At 39.7% G+C, this 27,671-nt stretch overlaps 1 protein-coding gene across 1 annotated transcript in view; it reads left to right on the plus strand.

Moving 5' to 3' along the window:
* Positions 1 to 27,671, plus strand: part of phex.L (phosphate regulating endopeptidase homolog X-linked L homeolog) — a 151,071-nt gene that overhangs the window by 53,921 nt on the left and 69,479 nt on the right. Inside the window, exons 8-9 of the mRNA XM_018246265.2 lie at positions 6,280 to 6,363; positions 8,330 to 8,475. Of these exons, the coding sequence (XP_018101754.1) occupies positions 6,280 to 6,363; positions 8,330 to 8,475 (230 nt within the window). The remainder of the gene's footprint in view (positions 1 to 6,279; positions 6,364 to 8,329; positions 8,476 to 27,671) is intronic.

Consider the following 27,671-nt stretch of genomic DNA (forward strand, 5'->3'; position numbering starts at 1 on the left):
CCTTACAAGTGCTCTATACAGTGGAAGAATGAACCCCTCCTCCCGTGACTCTATGCCCCTTTTAATACAGCTCAAGACCTTATTTGCCCTTGATGCTGCTGACTGGCATTGCTTGCTACAGCCAAGTTTATCATCTACAAGGACTCCAAGGTCCTTTTCCATAATGGATTTGCCTAGTGCAGTCCCATTAAGGGTATAAGTGGCTTGGATATTTTTACATCCCAGGTGCATGACTTTACATTTATCAACATTGAGTCTCATTTGCCGCACAAAAGGTGCCGCACAAAAGGTGTCAGGCAGGGAGCGGGTCAGGGACAGTCTCATATATTTATAGTTTTACATTGAACCTGTTTTACATCAGTCCTACATGGAGTCAGAGACTTGCTTTTTTATTACCCACTCATCATATATGATGTATATCTGTTTCCAACATTTTATGCCTATAGAGTTTATCTAGTGAACTGCAGTACAGCATGGGAGACATGATGTAGGAGTGTTATTGTAACAATCTGGTTATCAGAACCTTGCACAGTGATGGGTACATTCGGTTGCACAGGTTTACCCTGTGGTCTCTGGTGTTCACCGATGCCCTTTTGGGGCCCGAGCTTTCTGCTGTGGAAAACCAAAAAAGTAGTGCAGGCGTAAGAAATAAGTCTGTAAGTGAGGTACCGACAAGGATTTAGAAGAAGACATAGTCAGACAGGCAAAGAATCAAAGGCTGGCGGCAGGAATCGTAAACGTCAGGCAGGAGTAAAAAAAAAACAGATAATCAGAGCAGAAGATACGCTTGCGCAGGAACAGTAAACTAAAGCCTAGCTTGGGCATTCACAAAATGGTGGACTGGACCTTTAAAGGTGTTTTGGTGCCAAATTTGAATTCTGGCGCCTGTTTGTGACGCTCTGCATCAAAGCCGACGCAACAGGAGGAAGTGCGCGCCTGCGCACCAACTTCTTAGTCTTACAGTTATCATGTGCATGTAAGTGATAATTATATCTGAAACATGCAACTACCTGTTTGTTCTCAAGCAAGGTGCATCATAAAATAATAATATAATTGGTTAAATGGCCTGCATTGTTGGGAGTGTCCACATATAATTAAATTACTATATATACACAATGTGGGCCTTAACCTCCACATGCTAGGCCCAATCATTTCTTAAAGGACAAGTAGCCATACAATATAATTAAGATAAAAGGCAATATTTATTCACCACCATGCCACATGTGCTTAAAACCATTTAAAATAAATTAGAATAAGCAGCACTGGATAGGGATCCCTCTAACACAGGTATCCTAGCGTGGTATGGCGCAGCTCACCCAGACGCCGCAACTGTGGTCGCTGCTATCGCGAGATCCCAGTCTCTTCCTGAGCGGCTTCTGTAACTCATGAATGACCTCTCTTGTATGCGCTGATCCAATACAGGAGAGACGTATGCAATATCAATACTGGCTTCCTTATTAGGCACACATTAGGACTCCCACACACCGATCCCCAGGCACAATCTCATTATCCCCCGGGACTAATTAGTTCTCGATTAAGGACCAAGGGACGCTACTAGTGGGAATGATCAATTAGGATTGCCTCACACACCGATGTTGATCACAACAGTTTACACTCATCCTCTCTATATGCACAATTACTCAAGGATTCATTTGGACTGAGGTTCTGTTCACGGCATTATATTGCACTGGTTGGGGGCTGTTTAGCCATCCCATATAACGGAACACAAACTACATGCAGTCCCATATACCTTGATTTATTGAAGTAACATTTATAGATAACTGGGGTAGAAGGATCCCTATCCCCAATGCTTATTATTTTTTATTTTAAATGGTTTTAAGTACATGTGGCATGGTGGTGAATAAATATTGTCTTTTATCTTAATTATCTTGTATGGCTACTTGTTCTTTAAGATACGATTGGGCCTAGCATTTGGAGGTTAAGTCCCACATTTGGTTTGTATATATATATATCTGAAACATGTCTTACAAAATTGGTTGAAAACACCCCAAAAGACAACTTGTCTAGAGAAATAACGATGTTGTGCCCTGATAAGGCACTGCCCGATTTGCTATTTGTTGCTCAAAATACAATGCTAAACAGATTTAAAACAAACAGAATATAATTTTGAAGGTGGGAGAAACTATCCCGCAAAATACACATTTTAATATGCAAAGCTAGGAATATTTTTGTATTGCACAGAGTAACTCAGAATGTAAGTAAAAAGTATTTTGTATTCGCTGGTTCGTGATTTTTCTTCTTTAATGAGAACACTTTGCCCAGCATAAGTCAAATTTAATAAACCTAAATTTATATATATATATATTATTTAGTGGGGCTATTCTTTTTATTGTGTGCCACTGTAATTGTATAATTTTTCATAAGAAAGTGGCAAAAATAGGCTTAGTTTTGATTCACAACTGTACACTAATGAAGGGGATGAGTACTTACATTCTGGAATGGTAGGAGATGAACACCCAAAGTGCATGTAATGCTGCCTCTGCACAAACGAAGATCTATCTATCTATCTATCTATCTATCTATCTGTCTATCATCTATCTGTCTATCTGTCTGTCTGTCTGTCTGTCTGTCTATCTATCTATCTATCTATCTATCTATCTATCTATCTATCTATCTATCTATCTATCTATCTATCTATCTATCTATCTATCTATCTATCTATCATCTATCTATCATCTCTCTCTCTCTCTCTCTCTCTCTCTCTCTCTCTCTCTCTCTCTCTCTCTCTCTATCTATCTATCTATCTATATCTTATCTTGGAAGCAACAGTAGGTTGTTCAGGTATCTGATTCAGAGGAAGACGTATTAGTTATCCAATTGCAGCATTGCTCAACTAACCAAGGCTCACAACATTACCTGACTTAACTTTGACTTAAGTTACACCTAGACAGACTGTTGATTGACTTAGCAATTAATTTACAGCCATTATAAGTACTGCTTTATACAGGTCTGTCTTAAAGGGGACCCGTCACCCAAAAAAAATATTCAAAATCCTATTTTATCAGATTAGTCAAGCAAAATGAACTTTAATTACACTATATAAATTATTTGAATATTGTTTCCTTCAGTCTGGGATTTCAAAATTATAGCAAGCAGGCAGCAGCCATTTTGTGGACACTGTTATTAATACAAGCCTTGTATCATCTCAGAATTTTGTTTGTGCACCAGAATGGGGGACGCGATGTCCATCCCCATGCCCTGGTCACACAGTTATATGGTAAAGAGAGCTGGGGGAATGTGGGGGGAGCAGTGACATCTAAGAAGTGCTGAATTGAAAGTGAAAGTAATTGCTTGCCCCGCCTCTATGCCACTGGCATAGAGGAGGGGCAGACAATATTTTATTGACAGCTGGGATTTTTAAATGAGCTTACAACAGCTTTGAATGCTTAAATAAAAAATAGAAATTGGATTTCATGTTTAATTTGAAAAGGACTTTTATTATACAGATTTTTGTGTCTGGGTGACAGGTCCACTTTAAGTGGAACCAGATCATAGTTTAAAAAAATGAATACAATAATTTCTAAAATGTGTACTGCTGTTATAGCTATAGAGTTCAGAGATTTGAAATATTTTATTTGGTTTTCACATTAAACCATAAAAATCAATATGATAACAAATCGTATGCAGAATAAGAAGATTAATACAATGACATATTATACAGAATGTATAACTTACAATGAAGTAATATGTAAAAAGCTATAGAGTTCAAGTATCAAATGATTTATGTTTTAATGAGAAATAGCTAAGGGGATGATGAGATAGAAATCAAAATAATCTTCTGCCAGGGGCAAGTATTGGAAAAAGTACATACACTTTAACCTTGAGTTTGAAAACAAGGCTAAGGTTGCTACAGACAATGGTTTATTCAATGGATGCTGATTCCATGAAACCATGATATTGCTTTTAGGTGCCAAAGAAAAACTTAAAAGTTGATGTTTTATGAAGATTGCCAAGCTTTTTTCGGCACGAAAGTATGACAAGCTGTGCTGTGTTTTTAGCGGAAAACATAATGCCCCAATCAGTGCTCTGCAGTACTACCCTTAGGAACAAAAATGTGATTATTTGAAGTCTTTGTTGACGAGTGTAATGTTGCTTTTTGCAACAAATTTTAAATGAGATAACATTATGGTCACTATTATCAGGGGTATTACTTGCACATTTGCTATTTGTTTTTAGAGATCAGTGGATCCAGTATAGCTCTGCATGGCTCTGTGACATAAGATTGTTATCACTGGTACCAGCTTGTAAAATGTTTAAATACAACTTATGCTCCTCCGTGCCATTAATATCAATGTCCCCAACCAAATCTCCACCTCCATTTTCCCTTACTATTCCCCAACCCTCAGCTCACCTGTCTTCGACAGAATTACACACTGTACCCACCACACACTTTATGATGCTTTTTTTTTCTGGTCAGTGTATACCACTATTTCTGCCCAATTTGGGGCAATCCTGTGGTGAGACCCCTGTCAGTGTCTCCTGCTGAGGGCAAGTAGCAGCACCATGGTGGGGAGTGGGCAACAAAGGGCATGTGAGGATGTGCCAGCTCCCCCCCCAAGGATATTTTCCTTCCAAAGGAATCTTTTAATTACCCAGTGTTTCTGAGCTGAGGGAGAAACCCATGTTTAAATCACAGTCCTACAAAAACATTAGTAAATGTATAAAATATTAATTTGTTCATGAAATATCCCCAAGTGATATCAGGGCATCATTTGAGTATGAATGTTATGGTTGTTAGATCTCTATTTGTGCTGTATAATTTATGTGCAGAACAGCTCTGCTCTTGAATAAGGGCACGCTAGATTTTATGACTTTGGGACTGTTTTATTGTAAAAAACTTGTATATATACTGATCATAAAACAAAATAATTTCAGATGTAACAGTTACAGGATTCAAGAGATAACAAATAAGAAGTCTGAATGAGATGCAAGTTAGTAAATACAGCAATGCCAAATATAGGCAGCACTGTAATTATGGGATGCACACATTGGAGTACAGACACCTGAATCAGTTTATCTACGTTTAAAACAGAACTAAACCCCCCACAGTCAAATGTCCCCACTGCTCCCCCCAATGTCCCCCTTCACTGGCCCCCCTCCCTGCCTCCCCCCTGCACAGTGTTACACCAGAATTGTGTCCCCTCTAGAAATACTGACCGCACATGCAGAACAGCGCAGCGGAGCACCGAGGTGCCATGTTCGTCAGCCTCGGCTTCTTCGTTAAGTGAGTCAGTATTTCTAGAGAGGACACAATTCTGGTGTAACACTGTGCAGGTCGGAGGCAGGGATGGGGACCAGAGGAGGGTCGCCAGTGGGGACTATTGGCTGTGGGGGGTTTAGTTCTCCTTTAAGACAAGGAGCATGAAGGATTCCACCTTTTTTACACTTTGTACCCTTCCTTGTAGATAGTAAATGACCCCTAAAAAGACCCAAAAAGACATATTAATCAAAAGGTGAAATAGAGCTCATTCGAGGGAAGTTTCACAGCTTTATATTGCTGTATGGGATATTGAAGGATATGTTTATAAAAGACTGAACTGAAATATTCACCCATTGATAAATATGTGCCCTAAAATCCTATGCAAATTGCTCTGTTTCACCTTTTTATAAATAAGCCCCTTAAAGGGATACTGTTGCGGGAATTTTTTTTTTTTTTTTTTTAAAGGCATCCGTTAATAGTGCTGCTCCAGCAAAATTCGGCACTGAAATCCTTTATTAAAAGAGCAGATTTTTTTTTTATATTTCATTTTTAAATTTAACATGGGGCTAGGCATGATGTCTATTTCCAAAGTGCCCCCAGTCATGTGACTTGTGCTCTGACAAACTTCAGTCACTCTTGGTACTCTATACCAGCTGCCCATCAGCAGCCTATCAGCAGAACAATGGGCAGCTTCCTGACACCTCTATTGAAGGATTTGTTTGCATTGCTAAAAGTCAGGCAGAACATCTCTATCCAAGACTAGCTCTTGTTCTCCCATTAAAACTGTGCAAATTCTTCCTGAGAAATTCTCCCTGCCAGCCCTATATATAATTACCTGCCTCCCTGAATTTTCCTGCTTATCCGAGGCAATACATTTGGCCTCTCATTTTCCTGCCGCATCATAAGGTAACTTCTTCCTATCTTTCTCACTGCTGGGAATAAATAAAACACAAGTACCCAGTACCCTCGGCATCCTGTCCGTCATTGAATGTTACCATAGATTCTTCTTCTTCTTTTTGAATGCACATGTAAATATTCCTTTGCTTCTCTAATTATAGATAACCGTTCCTCAGGAGAACAGGACCAGTGAAATGATGTATAACAAAATGAACATTTCGGAACTCAGTGCTATGATACCACAGGTACCAAATGGGATCTAAGCCAACTGTGTACAAGACATTGCATATAAGTTTAAAATGAAACTATCTCGAAAATGAAAATTTAATATAAGCTTCATCTGAAATAAGAAACTTTCTAAATACAATCAATTAAAAATTCTGTACTGTTTATGAAATAATAAAGTTTATCTTCACCATCCCTCTCTCAGCATCTGTTTCTCTTCATTCTGTCTTCATGCAGGAGTTGGGTGTAGGATGAGAACCAATATATCTCATAGGGGGGCTCCTTTTGCCTAGAAGATGTATTAGATCTTACATTATTAAAATCACCAGACATTCTGTCTCTCTACATGCAGAATTTGTGCAAAAAGCAGTTATATTGTTAGATTTTGTTTGTACTTGAATCAGTTATTTGAGTGAGCTCTAATTCTTTTGGTTTCAATAATTTTATTGAGTTTTCCATAAACACAATAGAAAGCTCTAATTCTTCTGCTAGGAATGGAAGCCCCCCTATAATCATTCATCCGACACCCAACTGCTGCAAGAAGAAAGAATGAAGAGAAACAGATGCTGAGAGAGAATTAGTGAAGATAAACTTGATTAATTCAAAAATGATGCAGAATATTTAATGGATTGTATTTACAAAGTTTCTTATTTCAGGATGATGAAGCTTATATTACATTTTCTTGGTAGTTCCTCTTGAAGGTAATGCAAAGATTTTTGGTGCCAGTGTATTAATTTCCAGATTTCTTCCAGCTGTAGATTCCAGGAGTTTGTGTCACACTCCCAAAGTAATCAAGAGTAATTGTAGATGGAATAAACAGCTTCAAAAGGCAGTGGTTTCAAACTGCAAGTGCTTTCTTTATTTAGCAGTGTAGAACACTACGGGGCTGATTCACTAAGGGTCGAATATCGAGGGTTAATTAACCCTCGATATTCGACTGGGAATTGAAATCCTTCGACTTCGAATATCGAAGTCGAAGGATTTAGCGCAGATAGTACGATCGAACGATCGAAGGATTATTCCTTCGATCGAACGATTAAATCCTTCTAATCGAGCGATTCGAAGGATTTAAATCCAACGATCAAAGAATATCCTTCAATCAAAAAAAGTTATGGGGACCTTCCCATAGCACATTGAGTTCGGTAGCTTTTAGATGGCGAACTAGGGGGTCGAAGTTTTTTTTAAAAAACGGTCGAATAGTCGAACGATTTTTAGTGCGAATCCTTCGATTCGAAGTCGTAGTCGAAGGTCGAAGTAGCCCATTCGATGGTCGAAGTAGCCCAAAAAAAACTTCGAAATTCGAAGTTTTTTTACTTCGAATCCTTCACTCGAAGTTAGTGAATCGGCCCCTACATGTTTCGGGTCAGAGCCCTTTTTCAAGTAGTTCCTCTTGAAGTTTTTCAGCTACTGCCATAAAGAAGAATTATAATTCACACAGATGAGCTTTGCAAATAGCATTTAAAACAGTTTAACCTTCACTATCTGGGACTAAGCTCCACACAGAAATCAACTGAATCCCATATGTGTGAAAATAAGCTGCTGACTTGGTCCAGAGAGTCAGAGTTGACTGCTAATATTTGCCCTTGAATGGCTAGGTTTATTCCAACAGAAAAGTTTGGAATAGTAGTAGCAAAGTCATAGATGTAAAATGCTACTAAGAAAACTCAAGAAGAGATGTTTTTGAGAGCTCAAGTAGGCACAGGTGGATAGTGGTAAAGAAGGCAGATCCATGGGGGCGAATTGAGGTACAAGACACATTTTGTTGGCAGAACAGGGTCAATATAGCCAGAAATATATGAGGTATTCATAATTATATATTTATTATTTCCAAATGGCCATAAGGTAGTGTGCCAGCTGGTTATAAGTTTAAAAATAATACTACAATTAAAAATTACTTGTTAAAGTGACTTCTGGATCTTGAATTGCAGTTCCCCCCCCCCTCTTTTGGCCATGGTTTCATATTGTTTTTTTTTTTTTCTCCTACAGTTTGATTGGTTATCCTACTTGAAGAATGTTATTGATTTCAAGATTCACCCTGAACTTAAAAATATTGATTCATCGGAAAATGTTATCATCCGGGTGCCCCAACATTTTAAAGACCTATTTAACATAATCGAATCTGAGGAGAAAAGGTATGAGGATATTATTTATATATTAAGACATTTTATTGGTTTTGTAAAAGCTGTGACATTGTATATCCTGTTATAGGCTTTAAATCTTTGTTTGTAAGATAAATAACTTGTGTGACATGCTCTTAAAGGGCATGTAAAGTTTAAAATAGAATAAGGCTAGAAATGCTGTATTTTGTATACTAAATATAAACATGAACTTACTGCACCACAAGCCTAATCAAACAAATAATTTATGCTTTCAAAGTTGGCTACAGGGGGTCACCATCTTGTAACTTTGTTAACCATCTTTGCAAGACTAAGACTGTGCACATGCTCAGTGTGGTCTGGGCTGCTTAGGGATTGTCATAAACAAAGCTGCTTGAGTTCTGCATAGCTGGGAAGTAAGGCGGGGGCTCCCCCTGCTGTTCATAAGTATGATTGTTTTCCTGCTCAGCAGTTAGGGACCATCTGACAATTCCTATCCACAGCAGTAAATGAAGGGAGAATTTCACTGCATACAGTCAGGTTTCTTATAAAAACGTTACACATTTTTTGATTAAAGTAGAGGTATAGGATTCCTTATCCGGAAACCCGATATCCAGTTCCGAAGTTCCGAATTACGGAATGGCTGTCTCCCATAGACTCAATTTTATCCAAATAATCCAAATTTTTAAAAACAATTTCCTTTTTCTCTGTAATAATAAAACAGTAGCTTGTACTTGATCCCAGCTAAGATATAATTCATCCTTATTGGAAGCAAAACCAGACTATTCATCTATTTAATGTTTAAATGAATTTCTAGTAGACTTAAGGCATGAAGACCCAAATTACAGAAAGATCCGTTATCCGGAAAACCCCAGTTACCGAGCATCCTGGATAACAGGTCCCATACCTGTATATTGGAGATAGGTTTCTTTTTCAATAAAGAAAGTAAAAATGGCATTTTATTTTTTTGCCTTTACATGGCCTTTAAGTCCAACTATCTATATCTGAATTTCTCTATTAACCTGAAGTACTACCGAATCTTTTCAACAATTGTCAAAGAATCGGGTCATTAGCTTGTGTCAATGCATGGCCATCAAAATAGTGAACTTTCAAAACTAAGTTGCCAGTTTACTAACATTCGGATTTCAATTTTTTTTTCAAAAAATTGTTTTTTTTTTATTCCTCTGTAAATCTCAAAATTCTAGTTTCATCAAGTGTAAAAAGCACAAAAACTCTAATACAAAACTTTGGCAAGTTAAAGCAGTCAAGGTCCTATAAAAGTCAATGGGAGCTGCACTGATCCTATTGGACAGTTTTTTTTAGCCATTCAGACTTTTTAGAGGTTTTTGGGCTTTTTTCTCTAGTAATTGTTCAAAAACCTTGCATTTTTAGAGGTTTTCGTCATTTTATTCAGATTGTTCAGCTTTTTTTCCATCTGTACTTTTTATATTCGGATCTTTTAATAAATTACATGGTATTCGTGGTTTTATTGTGGTTTCAATAAGCTCTACCACTAAAACTCGACCTTTAATAAATGGGCCAATAAGTGATGAGGTCCATGCCAGCAGTAACTAGCACAGAAAATCATACCGTTGAGTATTATCTGGAATAGTGGTCCCCTCTGCAATGTTCCCCAACAATAAACCCTTCTCACAAAGCCTTCTTTGACCTACTTTTGATAGAATATTGCTTGACGATTACTTTTATACATTTGTTGATGTGTTTTCTTTCCAGATAATAAATATATACTGTAGTCTAATCATACAATAAAGTGTAGTATACATTTAAGGATTTGGATCATAATGCTTGCCCTATATACCTCACTTGTCCTCTTCATATAAATACTAAATAGGGTTTTTTTTTTCACTTTTATTTTTAGCATTCATCTCATTAGAAGTAAATTATTTACACCCCTAAACATATGTATATCGGGAGGGGGTTGTCTTACCCTTTTTTTCCTGCTTAACCCAGAATAGAGATTAGTTTGCTGAACTAAATAATGGCTTTCATATTATTAACCTGCATATATCTGAGTGACCCAGCAAATCCATTAGCAGTTTTCTTCTGCAGTTTTAATGTTTTTTTTCCCATTTAGAGCAGTGAACTGAATTCAAGGTTTTTTAAATATATTTATTCAATAAAAGATGTAGAAGCCAGAATTTCTGTTTGTGTATAGTAGATGAGACCTAATAAATACTTACATACCAAGGAGAATTGTCACCGAAGTGCTGAATTGTAAAGTTATACATAAAATAGGAATCAGTTATAAATATAGGAAATAATTGTTTAAAGATAAAATAATATGGGGGCGTGGCCGGAATGAGAACCAGGTAGGACGCACAACTGCAGAGCTCTGCTCCGGGGGCACATAATCCTGCCCTAAATAAATAGCACCCCACGATATAGAGGAACCGATACCTGCAGTAAGTCGCAGTGGAGCCTTGTTGACACACCGCGGACACAGTCAATGTGGAGGGGACGCAGAACCAGCAGTAAAAAGACAAACACCAGGTCTGCCATGATGTCCCAAGATGGTGCCAACACCAGCAAAGGGCACGCTGCGGCGGCACTAGCCAGAAGCGCAGGTGAAACAGCAGCTAGCAAACTGGAACAGTTTGCACGGCTCCTGCTACCCCATCGCTCCACTACCAGCGGGTCGCCAGCACCCACAGCACACCCAGATCAGCCTGACCATGTATATGGGCAAGGAGCCTGATCAATCTGTGCAGCCCGCCACATCAGCTGAACCAACACTATCAGAGGTATTTCAAGCTATTAATTACAACCATGCTGCACTGATAACCAGAATTGATGAGCTAAAAACAGACTTTGGGATTCTTAAGCATGATGTGCACAAAATAAGGGAGTGAACAGGGGAAGCAGAGCGAAGAATAGGGGAGTTGGAAGATAGTGTACGCCCCCTACCTGGACGCTTAACTAATACTGAAAAGCAGATCCAGGACCTGCAGGAAAAAGCTGATGATCTAGAAAACCGCCGTAGGCGCAACAATAATCACATATTGGGCATCCCAGAGAGAGAGAGCAGAGGGCACCACGCCTGAAAAGTTTATAGAGCAATGGCTGACAACCACATTTGGCCAGGCAGTCTTCTCACAGGCATTTAAGGTGGAAAGAGCACATAGGATTCTTGGCAGACCACCACCGCCAGGAGCACCACCAAGGCCCTTGATTGCCCAACTTCTCAACTACAGGGATCGAGATGCAGCCCTCGCAGAAGCAAGGAGAGCAAGAGAGATTATTTTTGAAAACCAGAAACCATCAATCTACCCTGATTTTTTGGCAGAGGTGAGGAAACCTCACAAATTTACAGAGGCCAAACTGCAACTTCGGCAGAGGAATCTACCATATGCCATGATGTTTCCAGCGCGACTGAGCGTTACAGATAACGGCAAAGCACATTTTTTTGGCTCACCGGAACAGTTAATCTCCTTGCTAGAAATGAGGCCACGCAACTCGCCTGATAGGAGATGACTGAATATCTGAATTGCTGGACTGTTGAACCCCCTCACAAAAGGACAGGTAACCGCACTTAACACATTTCCTTATACACATCAATGGCCCAGGTAAAGGAGTGACTGACACTATTATTACTTTATGGACAGAACAAATTTTGCAAGCTGGTGCCTATGGGAAAAACATAGACAGCCCCCGGAATTGGCGCTCAAGGCATATATCAAGTGCTAAGCCTACGCAGCAGGCTCAGACGAACACTAACCCCCCAATTAGAGTTCAATGGTTATTGTTAAGGGAGTAGACTCATGGTTCTTTGTTTTTTGGAGTGGGTGGGAAGGGAAAGGAAGGGATTATGTTATTCTGTTCATTTTAATACGGTGTCTAATCTATCTCCACATACTTTACTCGTACACGATGCTGTATCACTCCTTGGGTGCCATATAATGTTTCAACAGGACTATGGCTACAGCTAAAATAATCTCATGGAATGTGAGGGGAATGGGTAATGCTATTAAACGGAGACTTGTTTTTGACTTTATAAGGAAGGTTAAGCCACAAATAATTATGTTGCAAGAGACCCATTTGATAGGCAGCAAAATTCTATCTCTTAAAAAGTCATAGATAGGCTCTATGTATCACTCCCTATATACGAGCTACTCCATAGGAGTTTCAATCTTAGTAAGCAAATCATGCTCCTTTATTGTCCACAAGGTTATCTTAGATGCAGAAGGTAGATTCCTTATAATACATGGAATGCTGAATGGGAAAAAGGTCATTATAGTAAACGTCTACATCCTACCCCATTCCAGAATGGAACGCTTCACACAATAATGGAAAAAATTCTAACTCTCCCATCAGCACCTATTTTAATAATGGAAGATTTTTTTTTTTTTAAAAGGTATTTATTTTGTAGATCAACTTACAGAGGCATACAAAATGTAGTACTGACCGGAGAAAAATTGTTACAGGTATATTGCATTTAGCTGCTCTGCAAGCCATTTTTAATTAACAACCATGGGATCCCCAACATAGAATTAAGTGACAAGAGCAAAGAAAGAGAGAAAAAGTAAGGAAGAGAGAGCAGCACAGAGTAGAGGTAGGGGGGGGGTGGACCAACCTGCAAAGGAAATAATTAGAACAGGCAAAAAGAAAAAAAAAAAAAAATTGGTGCAAGTCAACTAGAGTCTAGTTGGGAGCAACAAGCCAGTCCATTGGTTGGGTGGGAACAGTTACAGTTCTATTTGTATATGTTTCGTTGCGCAATATCCAAAGTGTCCAGATTTTATTGAATTTCGTGGGGCACCCCCTTGCATAATAAATCTGTTCCAAAACAGGCAACGTTTGCTCCACCTGAGCTATCCAGAAAGATAGGGTAGGAGGACTCTCGTCTTTCCATTTTAAGGCTATTGCCCGTTTCGCATGGAACAGGAGAAAAGTGAGCAGAGTCCTTTCAGAGCGTGAGGACGTAGTATCTTGTAGGTAGTTTAGGAGTAAAACAGCAGGATGGAACTCCACTGGCATAGCCATAAGTTGAGTAATATAATCAGCAATTTCCGCCCAAAAGTGTTGAATTTGGGCACAGTCCCATACCATGTGAAAAAAGTCAGCATTAGGGCTATTGCATCTGTTGCACTTATCCGGGAAAGCCGGATTCATTTTATGTAGAATGTAGGGGGTATAATAGGCACGGTGCAAATATTTGAATTGGATAAGTCGGTCCCTGGATCTTATCAAGGGGGTAAGAGAGTTAGCCAAAATATAGGACCATTGCTCCACTGTTAAATCCGGGATATTGACAATCCACTTCTGCAGCAGATCCCGCCTTGTGGTTTGGTAACTGGTGCGCAATAGAGAGTATATCGCAGAAAGTGGTTTAGGTAGGTGCTCCTTACGTACAAGGGTCTCCAAACGGGAAAGTTCAATCCTGGGGTCAGCAGACCGAAATTGTTGAGTGAGAGCATGCCTCAACTGCAAATACCGAAAAAGCATACCATTAGGTAGGTCAAATTTGTCCTTAAGTTGTTGAAAGGAACAGAGGGTATTGTCCAAATACAAATCACCCAGATATTTCACATTGTAGTAGGCCCACAGTTGAGGGTCAGGTACAGTAAGGAGTTGTGACAAATTACCGTTAAACCATAATGGAGTATAAGGAGATAGAGTCTGGGTACCAGCACCCATTCTCTTATTACCCAGCTGCCAAGCTTTAACCACATTTTTCATCATTGGAGTAGCCCTGATAGGGAAAGAAGCCTTTCTATAAATCAAATTACACAACCCTTCAAGCGACCCTACTATTTGAGCTTCGAGAAGCGTCACTGGATCTTCAGGCGTTGGGGTTTGCCACCACCTCAAAGGTGTCAGTTGGGCTGCTATAAAGTAGTCAAACATATCAGGGGCAGCAAGACCGCCCTCCTGTGACAAGGATGTCAGGGCAGTGTATTTAACCCTAGCAGCTCCCGGAGACCAATAGAGTTTGTTAAGTTGCGTTCTAAGAAACTTAAAAAGGAAGCTGGTAGCCACACCGGTGACTGTCTAAATATATAAAGGAATTTGGGGAGGAACTTCATTTTAAACAGATTTATCCTGCCAATTAAAGATAGGGGAAGCTTGAGCCATTTATCAACTGTCTTTTGGAGAGAATCCATGAGGGGGTCTATATTCAGCGATTTAAATTTATCCAAATTCGGATGGATATGAATCCCCAAGTATTTCAATGTGTCTACCCGAGTTAATGGAAGGGAAGAGTCAAGTACTTCGATAGCTTTCGGATCTAACAGCAGTAGGGAGGATTTAGTCCAGTTAATTTTGAGGCCCGAGAACAGGGTGTGATTATCAATTAGGGTTAAGGCGTGATTTAGTGAGGGGCCCGGGTCGTGTAAGTAAAGTAAGGTGTCATCTGCGAATAAGGATATTTTCTCCCTAAGATTACCCAGTTCAAAACCCCGAACTCCTGTGCTATCTCTAATAAGGCATGCTAGTGGTTCCATGGCTAGTGCAAAGAGACCAGGCGATAGAGGGCAACCCTGTCTAGTTCCTCTGGTTAGTGTTATCGGATCAGATAGTTCAAGATTCGACAGTATTCTGGCTTTAGGGTTGTTATATATCGCCCTCAGCCATGTCAAAAAATTTTTCCGAAAACCAAACATTTTCAGAGTCTCCCACAAATAAACCCACTCAACCGAATCAAATGCCTTCTCGTTGTCGAGGGATGCAATGGCTCTAGTACCTGAATTATCAGAGGGCACAACAATATTAGTGTACAGCCGCCTAAGATTAAAATCTGCCGCTTTGTGAGGTATAAAGCCTACTTGGTCAGGGGCAACTAGTGACTGAATAACATGGTTGAGGCGTCTGGCTAATACCTTTGTTAAAATTTTAGAGTCCGAATTGATAAGTGATATGGGTCGGTAAGAGGAGTGATGTAGTGAGTTCTTACCAGGCTTTAAAATCAAAACTATCGTGGCGTCTGCAAAGGACGGCGGGAGAATTCCCGAAGTTAAAGAAAGATTAAAGAGCTCAGTGAGATATGGAGCTATAGTAGCCGCATACGAAACATACCAAGCGTTGGGTAAACCATCGGGGCCCGGGGTTTTGCCAGATGGAAGTGTAGCTATGGCCTCCAGGACTTCTTGTTCCTGTATTGGGAGGTCTAGGAGTTCTCTATACTCCAGAGGGAGATTTGGGAGACCCAGTTGGTGGAGGTAGGCTCGAACTTCATTAGGGTGCTTAGTAATTCTAGAAGTATATAGGGCTTGATAATAATCTGCTAAACTTTGATTAATTTGAGATGGGTTTGTAAGGAGCGTGCCATCATCTAGCTGTAATGCGTGTATAGCTGTCCTAGGTTGTTCCTCCCTTGCCAACAGAGCTAGCATTTTACCATTTTTGTCCCCTTTCTCATAGAGGGCAAATTTGTAGTGCAGATGTTTTTTGTGGGCGGTCTTCCACTGAATTTGAGTGTACAACCTCTGGGCCACAACATATTGGTCTTTTGAATGTTCAGTAGGGGTACGAGTATATCTCGCCTCCGCCTCCCGCAACTCCCGCTCCGCTTCAGTCAAAGCATAAGCCAATTTCTTCCTCGTAAAAGCTATAGCTGAAATATACTCACCTCTAATAAAAGCTTTCATTGCATCCCAAACCAAAGGCAAAGAGGTTGTATTAATATTGTCACGAAAATAGTTAGTGAGCGAGTTTTGTATTGTTTTTTGGATATCTGGATGGGTTATCCAGTGCGGGCTAAGTCTCCACACCCTATTTCTAGGATCTGGAGACAGAGCCCATGTAATCAGCAGCGGAGCATGATCAGAGATTCCCCTAGGAAGGAACTCCGCCTTGATAATTTTGGGAGACAAGTCAGGAGAGGCAAAAGCGAGATCAATCCTCGACATTGCACCCCTAGAGTAACAAGAGAACATCTTCGTGGTGGGATTGCACTCCCTCCACACATCTATAAGCCCTGAGGTCAATGCCCATCCTCTCAGACCACCAGGATCGGCCCTACCTAAAGTAGACAGAGATAAGCGATCCTGCTCCCCATTCATGACTGCATTAAAATCCCCAAGGATCAAAGTTGGACCAAGAGGCAGGTCCGCAATATGTTGAAGTAACTCATATAACAGCACATCTTGGAATGGAGGAGGGACATATATACTAACCAGAATATATGGTGTACCAGCTAAGGAGGCTCGAATAAGGGTAAACCTTCCCTCCGGGTCGTTCTTTAAGTGAAGGAGTTGAAAGGGGAGTGACCGATTTATCAATATGGCGGTACCTCTAGAATAGTTTGAGTAGGCAGTGTGGTAGGACTGTGCAAGCCAGGGTTTCCTGAGGATGTTGGAATTAGTAGTTTGAGATAAGTGAGTCTCCTGGAGACATACTATATGGGGGTTACGTTTACGTAAGAAGCTGAATACCAAGGACCTCTTCAGTGGAGAACTTAGCCCCCTAACATTCCAAGATATAGCTGTTATCTCCGTCATAGCATAAAAAACATAACAATGAACCATCTCCCCCCCAAAGAGAGATACAGAGCAGAAAAGAAAAGGCAGAAGGAAAAGAGAAGAAAAGAAAAATCAGCAAAGAGGGACAGGAAAGACACAAAATAACCAACATTTCCCACCCTACCTCTCCCAAAAATGGAGAAGTTTTGTACCCTAAACATATTACAACCAAGGAGGGTGTACCCAAATCGTACACCAAGTTTGATTAACCAGCAGATCAAAAAAAAAAAAAAAATGCAATGAAAGTATGCATCAATATAACTAGACGATATCAAATAACAAAAGTTGTGCTAAAGCACCGAGAATGTAGCAGGGCCTGTGCATTTTTGTAGCTCCGTAGGCCCACTTAAGCCAGGTGATATCGAGTGGCAAGTAAGGAGGGTACCCCTGAGGGTTGTGTGAAGGCAAATACGTTACCAAACCAAAACTACATGGCAGGGTTGCTGCAAGATTGAGGCAGGAGAACTTAGGGCTGTCTGCGCACTGGTGGTTGTTGGTCAAGCCAGTTGGAGACTTCAGTAGGAGTAGTAAAAAAGTGGTTGCGCCCTTCCGTTGAAATTCTGAGCTTGGCTGGGTAGAGCATAGCATATTGGAGACCGGAGTCCCTGAGACGCCGTTTAACAGCCGTGAATTGTTGTCGCAGCTTACGTAGATCATTAGAGAAATCAGGGTACAAGGAGATAACAGCATTTTCAAACCGTAGTTCCCCTTTGCGACGGGCAGCAGCAAGTGCGGCATCCCTGTCTCTGAAATTCAAAAACCGTGCAATAATAGGCCGCGGAGGGGCCCCAGGGGGTGGCGGTCTGCCTGGGATACGATGGGCCCTTTCAATAATAAAAGCAGTGGAAAAGGTCTCTGAACCAAGCTCCTGCTGGAGCCATCGTTCCAAGAACTTGGTAGCATCTGGGCCTTCAGCTCTTTCGGCAAAGCCTACAATTCTTACATTGTTCCTGCGAAGCCGATTCTCCAAATCGTCAGCTTTGGCCTCCGCAGCGTCAAGCCTGTGACGCAGTTGTTCAACGCGATCAGGTAAAGGGTTGCAAAGGTCCTCTAGGCCCCCTACCCTCCTCTCAACCTCGGTAGTGCGTTCTCTCACGTTCTGCACATCCTGTCGAAGTATTGCAAAGTCCACCTTTAATTCCTCGACCTTAGCCATTGTGGCTATATGGCAGGTTTGAATAGTGGCCTTCAGGACTGTAACCACTTCAGCCAAGGTTAAATCATCAGGCCGCAACGATTCCATTACGCCCAAGGGATCACCTACTTGTGACGCGCAGAAGTTTGGGGCCGATGTCGCCCCCGACTCCGTATCGTCAGATGTCGAGCGATCCCCATAAGCATCGAGAGGTGGCTGAGAGGAGGGAGCAGGTTGTTCCTTCTGAGGAGCGGCACTGCGTAGTTCCGCCATCTTGGCGGGCCTCGTGGCGGTGCGGAGATGTGCTCTGATATCAGAAGATTCAGCGGCTTGTGGCTTCTTCTTGCCCATCTGCTAGGTTCAGTAGAGATAGATGAGTCAAATGGCTGGGTTCATGCCACTCAAATCAGGATATTTTACCGGATTCAGTAGGCGAGCTACGGAGCTAAGCAAAGAGACATCCGCTCACATCGCTAGTTAACCACGCCCCCCCAATAATGGAAGATTTAATGCCATTATGGATGCGGAGCTAGACAAACACAAAAAAAAAAAACACTCCAGCCTTTGTCAAGTGGGTCTCACTTTATGGTGTACATGACTTATGGAGAGAACGTAACCCTGGGGTACAACAATACACGTGTTATTCAGCTGGGCACAATGCTCTATCTAGAATAGACTTAGCCCTAGGTTGTGAAGAAACTAACAAACTGATACAAAACATTGAAATACTGACTTGGGGTATATCAGATCGCTCCCCTGTACTTGTCACTCTGATAATCTCTGGGATAACCCCCGAGACCTAGGTGAACATATTCAGAATAGCATAGATACATACTTAGCCACCAACCTAGAAGAGACGCCTCCTGATGTCTCTTGGGATGCACTGAAAGCATACATTAGAGGAGAATTTATAAATCACATCAAGGCGCATAATCTAAATGTAGCAGCTGATATCTCCCAAAAAACAAAAATGGTGCTGGAAAAGGAGGCCAAGTATGTCTCTGAACCTACAGAACGGAGAAAACAGGAATGGCAACAATGTCAAGAAGCCCTTAACCTAGCTCAAATAGAGCTTACTAAAAAACATGTGCTTTTCCAGAAGGCAAATATATTTTAGCATGGGGATAAGACAGGCAAACTCCTGGCAATACTAGCTAGAGATGAATTGGCAACCACTTCTATACCGGCAATTAAACTAATTAATGGAGAGCATACCTGCTCCCCAGAGGGAATAAACCAGGCCTTTGAAAATTTCTATTCAGAATTATACACTTCCAAACTCCAAATAACCACAAATGACCTCCAGAGATATCTGGAATCCATACACCTCAATTGACTCTCAGAACAGGTCTCCCAACAATTAGCGCAGGATATCACTTCAGCAGAAGTTGAGGCCGCCATAGCAGCTCTTCCAGAGGGGAAAACACCGGGCCTAGATGGTATACCAGCAGAGTGGTACAAGCAACGTGCAAAAAGGTTGGCACCTCCTCTGGCTAAATTATATAATGGAATAACCAAGGGGGATCCTCTACCACAATCCATGAGAGAACCCTTAATAGTCCTCATACCTCCTATAGGCCAATCTCTCTCATTAACGTTGATGCAAAGATTTTAGCGAAAATTCTTGCTATGAGACTAGCTGACCACATGGAGGAAATAATATCCCCTGACTAAACTGGTTTCATGCTGGGTAGATTGACTGACACGAACATTAGGAGGCTTTTTACAAAGTTATCCATTAAACATGACAACCACGGCAGCAGAGTAATAGTTTCATTAGATAATGAAAAAGCTTTCGACTCTGTGGAATGAGAATATTTATGGGCTACCCTGAGATGGATGGGAATACACCAAACATTCATAGCCTGGATACAAGCATTATACACCCTACCGATAGCTAAAGTCTGCACCAACTCCAAGCTATCAAAGTTTTTTCCAATAGGCCGGGGAACAAGACAGGGATGCCCATTGTCGCCTTTGTCGTTTGCCCTAGCGATGGAACCGCTAGCATGTTGCATTAAATCCTCACAAGGGGTGAAGGGGCTACAGCTGGGTGACATGACAGAACTAATTTCAATGTATACAGATGACACTCTCCTCTACTTAGCTAATCCAAACCAGTACTTGTTAAATGCACTTAATATCATTAACGGTCATACATCCTTCTCGTGCCTAAAATTGAATTTGACAAAATTGGTAATTCTCCCAATAGATCCACCTCCCTCAAATCTCCCTACTCAGGTAAAGGAACTAAACAGGGTGAACAGTTTCAAATATCTAGGAATCTGGATCCACCCTGACCTGATAAAATTTACAGAGCTCAATGTCAACCCTCTATTATAATACCTGGGTAATAAAACAACCACTTTGAAACTCCTCACACTTACATTAGCTGGGCAGAATAATCTTTTTAAAATTATAATCCAAACTGACATACATCTTCCGCTAATCACCCATAACAAGCCCCCATACAATCTTTAATAAACTTAAAGGACTTAAGTTAACCTTATTCTGTAATGGGGAACATCCCAAGATTTCACTGCAAACTCTGCAATTACCAACCAAAAGATGGGGGCTAGCGGCACCAAACCCATACATATATTGCGTACCCGTGCATGTATTACATAGCAGCACAACTAGTAGTAGCCTGGAGGTGGACCGCACCCTCACTAACTAATGCAGCCACTCTGCTTGAAGCAAAAATTTTGGAATCCCTGGAAGAGCTTAAAAATCTCCTACATACGGCCTATACAAATAAGGCTACCCCACCAATGAAAGCTATAGTCAAAGCATGGAAAATAGCAGTTAAGCACTTCCTAAAACCCCAGCCACACTGCTCACAATATACCCCTCGGTGGTGGAAACCAAAATTTCACACAACTAAAAACAATTCCAGACCCTCAACTGTGGGCAAGTTATAATATTAAATATATTTCAAATATTATGCCAGGGGGCACATTATTAACCTTTTAGAAGCTGAAACAAACATTTTCTCTCCCCAACAAAATGCTCTTCAGATACTTACAGCTGCGGCACGCAGTAGGGGCTCAGTTTAAAGTCCCAAAGATAGACTCATCACCAAGAATGATTGAAACTCTGGTACACACGGAGGAGCTAAAGAAACCTCTGTCAGTGTTCTATACCAAAATATTACTAGTGGGAATTACGTCTCTATCCAAACTATATGATAAATGGCAGATTGATATCCCACAACTTACTTCAGAAATATGGGAAGAAAGTATCTTCACCGTACTTACCTTACACCACATAGGTTACATAAAATGAACCCTGCAATCGTGCAAGAATGCCCCAGGTGCCAATACTCCCCAGCTGATTTTTTCCATCTAGTGCGGAGCTGTCCCAGGGCACAATGCTTCTGGGGGAAAGTAGCAAGAATCATACTAGACAAAACTGGCTTGGTTCTCCCAATTGACCCTATGGTAATTCTACTCAATCAAGTTGAAGATCTTTCACCCAGGAGGACCCAAAGGACTTTGATCACTATATTATGCATGTATGCCAAAAAAACAATAGCAGTACATTGGAAATCTGCCAATGGCCCAAAGGTTACAACTTGGGAGTACATGATTGATAAAGCCATTCCGCTATACAAGGTTACATACATGAGGAGAGGTTGTCCACAAAAGTTTGAAAAAATATGGGCAATATGGACAGATCTGGAAGACAATAGCATGAACCCCTGAAATAAACTACTATCACTTACCTACATATAACTTCTAGTACAATGGCAATAAAAAATAGATACAGTCAAATTCTTAGCACTAGGATGACATGGTAAGGAAAGATATTCAGCAACTATATGCATAATTGAGATTGATGACACCGTAATGTTATTGTTTTATATTTTCTTTTAATGTTTATTTTGTATTCAACTTACTGTACAACCAGCAATTAACAACCTGTGTTTGCAATGTATCCATATGTACAATAAGATGCAATAAAACAATTGTTAAAAAAAAAAGATAAAATAATATAAGGTGGTGGTTTCAGACTCTCAAATGTGTTTTTCATGGTCCTCGGTGTGTGTGGCCTCCAGATATGCTTTTCTAAAAATGTAGGGATATTATATAATAATATTAGTAATTATTAAAAAAGAACTTAAAACCTTGAATGAACTTTTGTAATGTCCCTATAATAACTGTATTGAGAAAACTTTTCAGATGACCTAACAAGAGCCTGTGGACAACTTTGAAGGCCAGGATCATTATTGTTATGGGGCTGCTGGCAGTTATAAACATAGTCATTTTTTTAGTCTTTATCTCTTCTTTAAAATAAAGAGAAAATAAACAGCAAAAGAAAAAACTGAATGCGTGGTTTATGATTCAAATAAATATATATATGTATTTATATATTTGAATAAAAAAAATCTAATAGTGTGTAGTATAGTCTATGAGCAAAAATGTGTCTTTCTAAAATCCCTCTTGTTTTGTAAGATTTATTGTTTTTCTGCTATTGAAACTTTGGGTCCAGCTTATTATAAACTGGAGATTTTCCGACTTGCCGCAAGCCATTTTCCAGGTATTCATCCCCAGGCACTGAAATTCCAGTCATGATCCATAGGAGTCCTTTTTAGTCACAGGCAACCAGACAGTCTTTACTGTAAGAACTATTCTTGAGGTATGCATAATTAAATATTTATTCTTTCCATATTTCCATAAGGTAGTCTTCTAGCTGGTTATAAGTTTACAAATGTTTTCTCAAAGGTTATTTTTCTCAAAAACAAATCTACAACTAAAAGGTCACTAATTCAGTAAATAGTGTCTGGTCAATCAAGACGACATAAGACGTGCAGAAAGCAGTTCTAAAACACACTATTAAAAAAGGGGCAAGTCATTATAAGGCACAAGCAGGCCAAGCATCTCCATAGTATTTGGTAAGAAATGGTCAATATCCACATTGCACCAGAGGTGGTTAAGTTGCTGGAACTCTGGATAAGAATGATGCAACCATTTTGAAGCCTGCAGTTCTGCTATACCATTTATAAGCTATACAGGTATGGGACCTGTTATCCAGAATTCTCTGGACCTGGGGTCTTCCAAATAATGGATCTTTCAGAAATTTGAATCTTCATTCCTTGAGTCTACTAGAAAATCATTTAAACATTAAATAAACCTAATAAGCTGATTCTGCCTCTAATGATGATTAAGGTCTTGTTTTGGATCAAGTACAATATACTATTTTATTAATACACAGAAAAAGGAAATCGTTTTTAAAATGTGGATTATTATATGGATAAAGTGGAGTCTATGGGAGGCCTTCCTGTAATTTGGAGCTTTCTGAATAATGGGTTTCTGGATAACAGATCCCATGTCTCTACTACATTCCCATGTGCTCTGTGATTGGACATATAACATGCACATTATCCGTCCTGAAGTCTGTTTGCGGGCTAATATCATGAAGTAAAAGTGACACTATAATTGTCATACAGTATGTAAGTGTAGGTGGGTAAAGTCTTTGCCATCCTTTCATTCCTTTAGTTCCCCCAATGGATTATGACTGATTAGGAGGAGGCGTGTTTTACAGTTGGGAGGGAGGAGTATGTCCCTTGACAGTTCAGTGTTTGACCATGGGGTGTCAGGATTCTCCCAGTTTATAAAAAGGGAAGTCCCCTTTTGGTTTACCCACTTGCTGGAGAAACTGATGTGGTGTTGGATAAGGTACATTCCAGTTGGTGAAGTAAGTTCCAGAATAGTTTTGTAATAGTTCGTTCTTGGAGTGAGAGGAAAGATTAGGATAGTTAGTATAGCAGCCAAAAGCTCCAACAACAAGTCAGCTAGTATGTAACATCTATTCTCCCTCCCACCTTTAAGAACCCAGAGCATACAGTACCTATTCAGACCAGGCTATCCACAACAGATCGACACCAATTGACTAAGATTTAGCCACAGCTGTATTAAATACAATTAAATACAATACAAAAACCAATCCATGCTGATGAACATCTTATTATTTAAAGACAAACCCATTTCATTTAATAGAAAATGGATGCTGCACAGGTATAATGCTGGACAGGATGAAACATGAGAGGGGCAATGTCACAAAAGAAGTAGAGGGATATAGAACATAGATGCAAACACACACATACATACACCGCATACATGCACCCGCCAGGGACCAATATACACTAATGAATTCAAATCAATCATTTAAGGTTGCAACATATTCATTCAGATATTTGGTGGCTGGGTGAACATCAAAAAGTGAATTTTCTGAAGGTAAACAACAAGAAGAAGCCCAGCAGATATCAGCTCTATGCATTTTATAGCAACTCTAAGCATTTCATTTAGGATTAGAGTCATTCCAGTGAAGGGTTGAATTATTTCCTATAAAAATGCATGCTGCTGCAATCACCCATAAGATGAGATACAATAACATATTACAATCACAGCTGGTTCATGCTCTGCTTCTTTTTATGCGGGGCACATGCTGATTCTGTAAACATATTTTCCCAGTTAAGTACGGCATTTGCCAAACCATCTCAGAGCGAAAGGATTTCTATTTATAAATGTGAGCCTTTTCATGGTCCTATCCAGTTCAGGCACTGCAAGAATTAACAGTGATTCAGCCTTTTTCCTAACTGAAAGGAGGTGATATAGATTTGGGGGATTTGTTTATTTATAATGAAGACATCACCACTTTAACTAGTTCCATAAAATAAGAAATATTTAATTGATGATATGCATTATGGGCATTCTATTCTTTGTTATATCAATATGGGGAGTAATTAGAATGGCATAAAATATCTCAACTATTTTTTTTTACTATTACTATAAGGCCATCTCCCATGACTCTATTTTATCCAAATAATGCAATTTTTAAAAAAATGATTTCCTTTTTCTCTGTAATAATAAAACAGTACCTTGTACTGTACCTTGTAATTGGTCCAAGTTAAGATATAATTAATCCTAATTTGATGCAAAACAAGCTTATTGGGTTTATTTCATGTTTAAATTATTCTCTAGTAGGCTTTAGGTATGAAGAAACCTCTAAAATTCTGAATGGCTAAAAAAAAAATCCAATAGGATCAGCGCAGCTCCCATTGACCTTGACTGCTTATAAGAGTATTTTATGATTTTCACACTTAATAAATCTTACATTTTTGATTTGTGAAAAAAGGAAATTTATATATATTGCTTATGCAAAAGAAATACAGCTGTTCATTAAAATGTTGTGCATATTAGAAATTAAATTTGTGAGATAAGCTTATGTTTGGTTTCCTCTACCCTACATCCACCCAACAAACCAAATTTGCAAATTTTACCCTATCCTATTCTTAGTCACAGCCTCTAAATATCAAAGCATTACTGTCAATGCTCCATGCACTGTTATCAAGTTGCAAATTTGTCCAATACTGTACATTTCACAAAAATTATTCTTTTGCATAAAATCAAACTGATGTTATGTATGCCGATGCCCTCATTTCCCAAGAAATGTAACTTACACCATTCCCCAGTTTCAAAGCCTCCATGACGTTTTCCTGTGCCTCAAAATAAAGCAAACTAATTATGCTTTAATAACTGCCCATACACATTCCAGTTTAGCTTATGATTTTGCCACTCCACCCCAAGTTGAAAGCAAAGGAGTCAATGTATGGCGCCAAACTGAGGGTTGGTTTAAAATCCTATTGTTGAAGCACAGCCTGTTTATATTATATATATTTCCTGATGGGTCTGCATAGGCTATATTATCTTCCAATCTTTTGTCCTGGAGACCACATGACTAAATGAGACTTATTTGGCACAGCACGTGGGAAAGATCAGTTCATTTGGGACCTTGCCAAGCTAGTGGATCTTACCATGAATGGCTAACTTGTCAGCAAAATAACTTCAGTATAGATAATATCTTAGAGGAATTCAGTTTGGCAGAATGTTGTTACAAAGCAAAAGTATGTATTGGCAGCTCTTTATTAAACAGTTTTTATTTGGAAATCCTAGACAGTTTGCAAAAGTCAAAATTGAATGTAAAGCAATGCATCTCAACAGGCTTTTGGAATCAATCGCAAAATAACAAATACTCACAACAGTAATATCCTTGGGCAGTCATGGATATTGTTTGTCTGTTAGCATTTATCTATAAATTAAAGAAAAGTTTTGGGTTGACATTCTCCAGGTTTCTGTCAATGCATACAAACTTTGAAGATTATTATTGTGTTAACTGCTAAATGCAATTATGTCAATAAAACTTATTGCAAGAAGTAAAGTGGGACATGCAATGTATATATATATATAATACAAATCTTCGACTTAATTTTGGTTGGTCTTTTTGAATTCGAATTTCAATGTTTTTTCAATTTGAAATTCGACCCTTGATAAATTTTCCTCTTATGTTGGCTATAGACGCAAAGATCTGATTGTACGAATCGAGGATTCATACGAAATTCAGACCATGTATGGAGAGTCCCGACATTTTTCGTCCGGCGGAGATCGGTCGTTTGGACGATCAGACAGGTTAAAAAATTTCTGTCGGCTGCCGATAATATCTCTGCGTGTATTGCCAATCGTACGATTTTCAGTGGGAGACTGTCACTAGCTTTTGTCGGACATAACTTTCGTACAATTGCTGTCAGGGGCAGAACATCGGCTGATCTGTTATTTTACTACTTTATTTGATTTGAAAGGTTAGTGGCAGGTCGGGAGATAGGGAAGTCCAATCGTTCGAGGATTCAAATGATCAGATCTTTGCATCTATGGCCAGCTTAAGAGTATCATGCCGGCTCAGACGTTGACTGAATTAACAAGGTTTGCGTGAGATTTTGAGGAGACAGGACAACCTGGTGATAAGTGGCTACCAGAATAAACCATACATTGATAAGGCACGATAACCTTGGGCTGTTGAAATGCTACTACAACAGTAGACAGAGAGGGGATATTCAGTATAAAATGCATAAGGGGACTATGGATGCACAGAATACCAATATCCACCCTTACTGAGAAACTTGTTACCCAATGCTACTAGATGGCCCGAACTACATATTAAACCCCCGGACTCAAGAAGACCATGAAGAACACCTGAATGTACAGTACATCCAATACCTGAAGCTGCCAAAAAAGGCTAAAATAAATGCCCTGTTCTCCAAAGACCCAACCAGGGTACACTCCCAGCAACAACACAGTAACAACAGAGCCACCAAAAGCAGAAACTGAACAATACTGGAAGAACATATGGGAGAAAGAGAAGACATATCACATCTATGCAATGTGTCTGCAGTACCGGAAAGCAGAGCACAGCAACAAGAACCAGTAGGCGGATTTTTGCTCCATGCCACCTGAGCCTCATAGCAGGAGTGGCCCTGCTGATATGTATTGACACCTTTGCTATTTATAGTAGTTTATGCTATTTGTAGTGTTGCTGAACATACCCACAGATTTTTTACCTAGATTTTTGTGACAGCCATACTTATCACCTATTTTATGTCTCTCTGTCCAGCCACCTTTATAGTGAGTCAGGATGTGACTTTTATGTCAAATAAACAATAATGAGTCAATGACACAATTAATGTTAAGAAGTAAAGTATACACTAGCCCTATTGTGGGAAATATAATAGCAAAAAAAAAGATTAATAGGATAGGAAATGAATTCACTGTACACAGAGCTCT

The sequence above is a fragment of the Xenopus laevis genome, chromosome 2L (assembly GCF_017654675.1).
Source record: "Xenopus laevis strain J_2021 chromosome 2L, Xenopus_laevis_v10.1, whole genome shotgun sequence".
NCBI lineage: Eukaryota > Metazoa > Chordata > Amphibia > Anura > Pipidae > Xenopus > Xenopus laevis.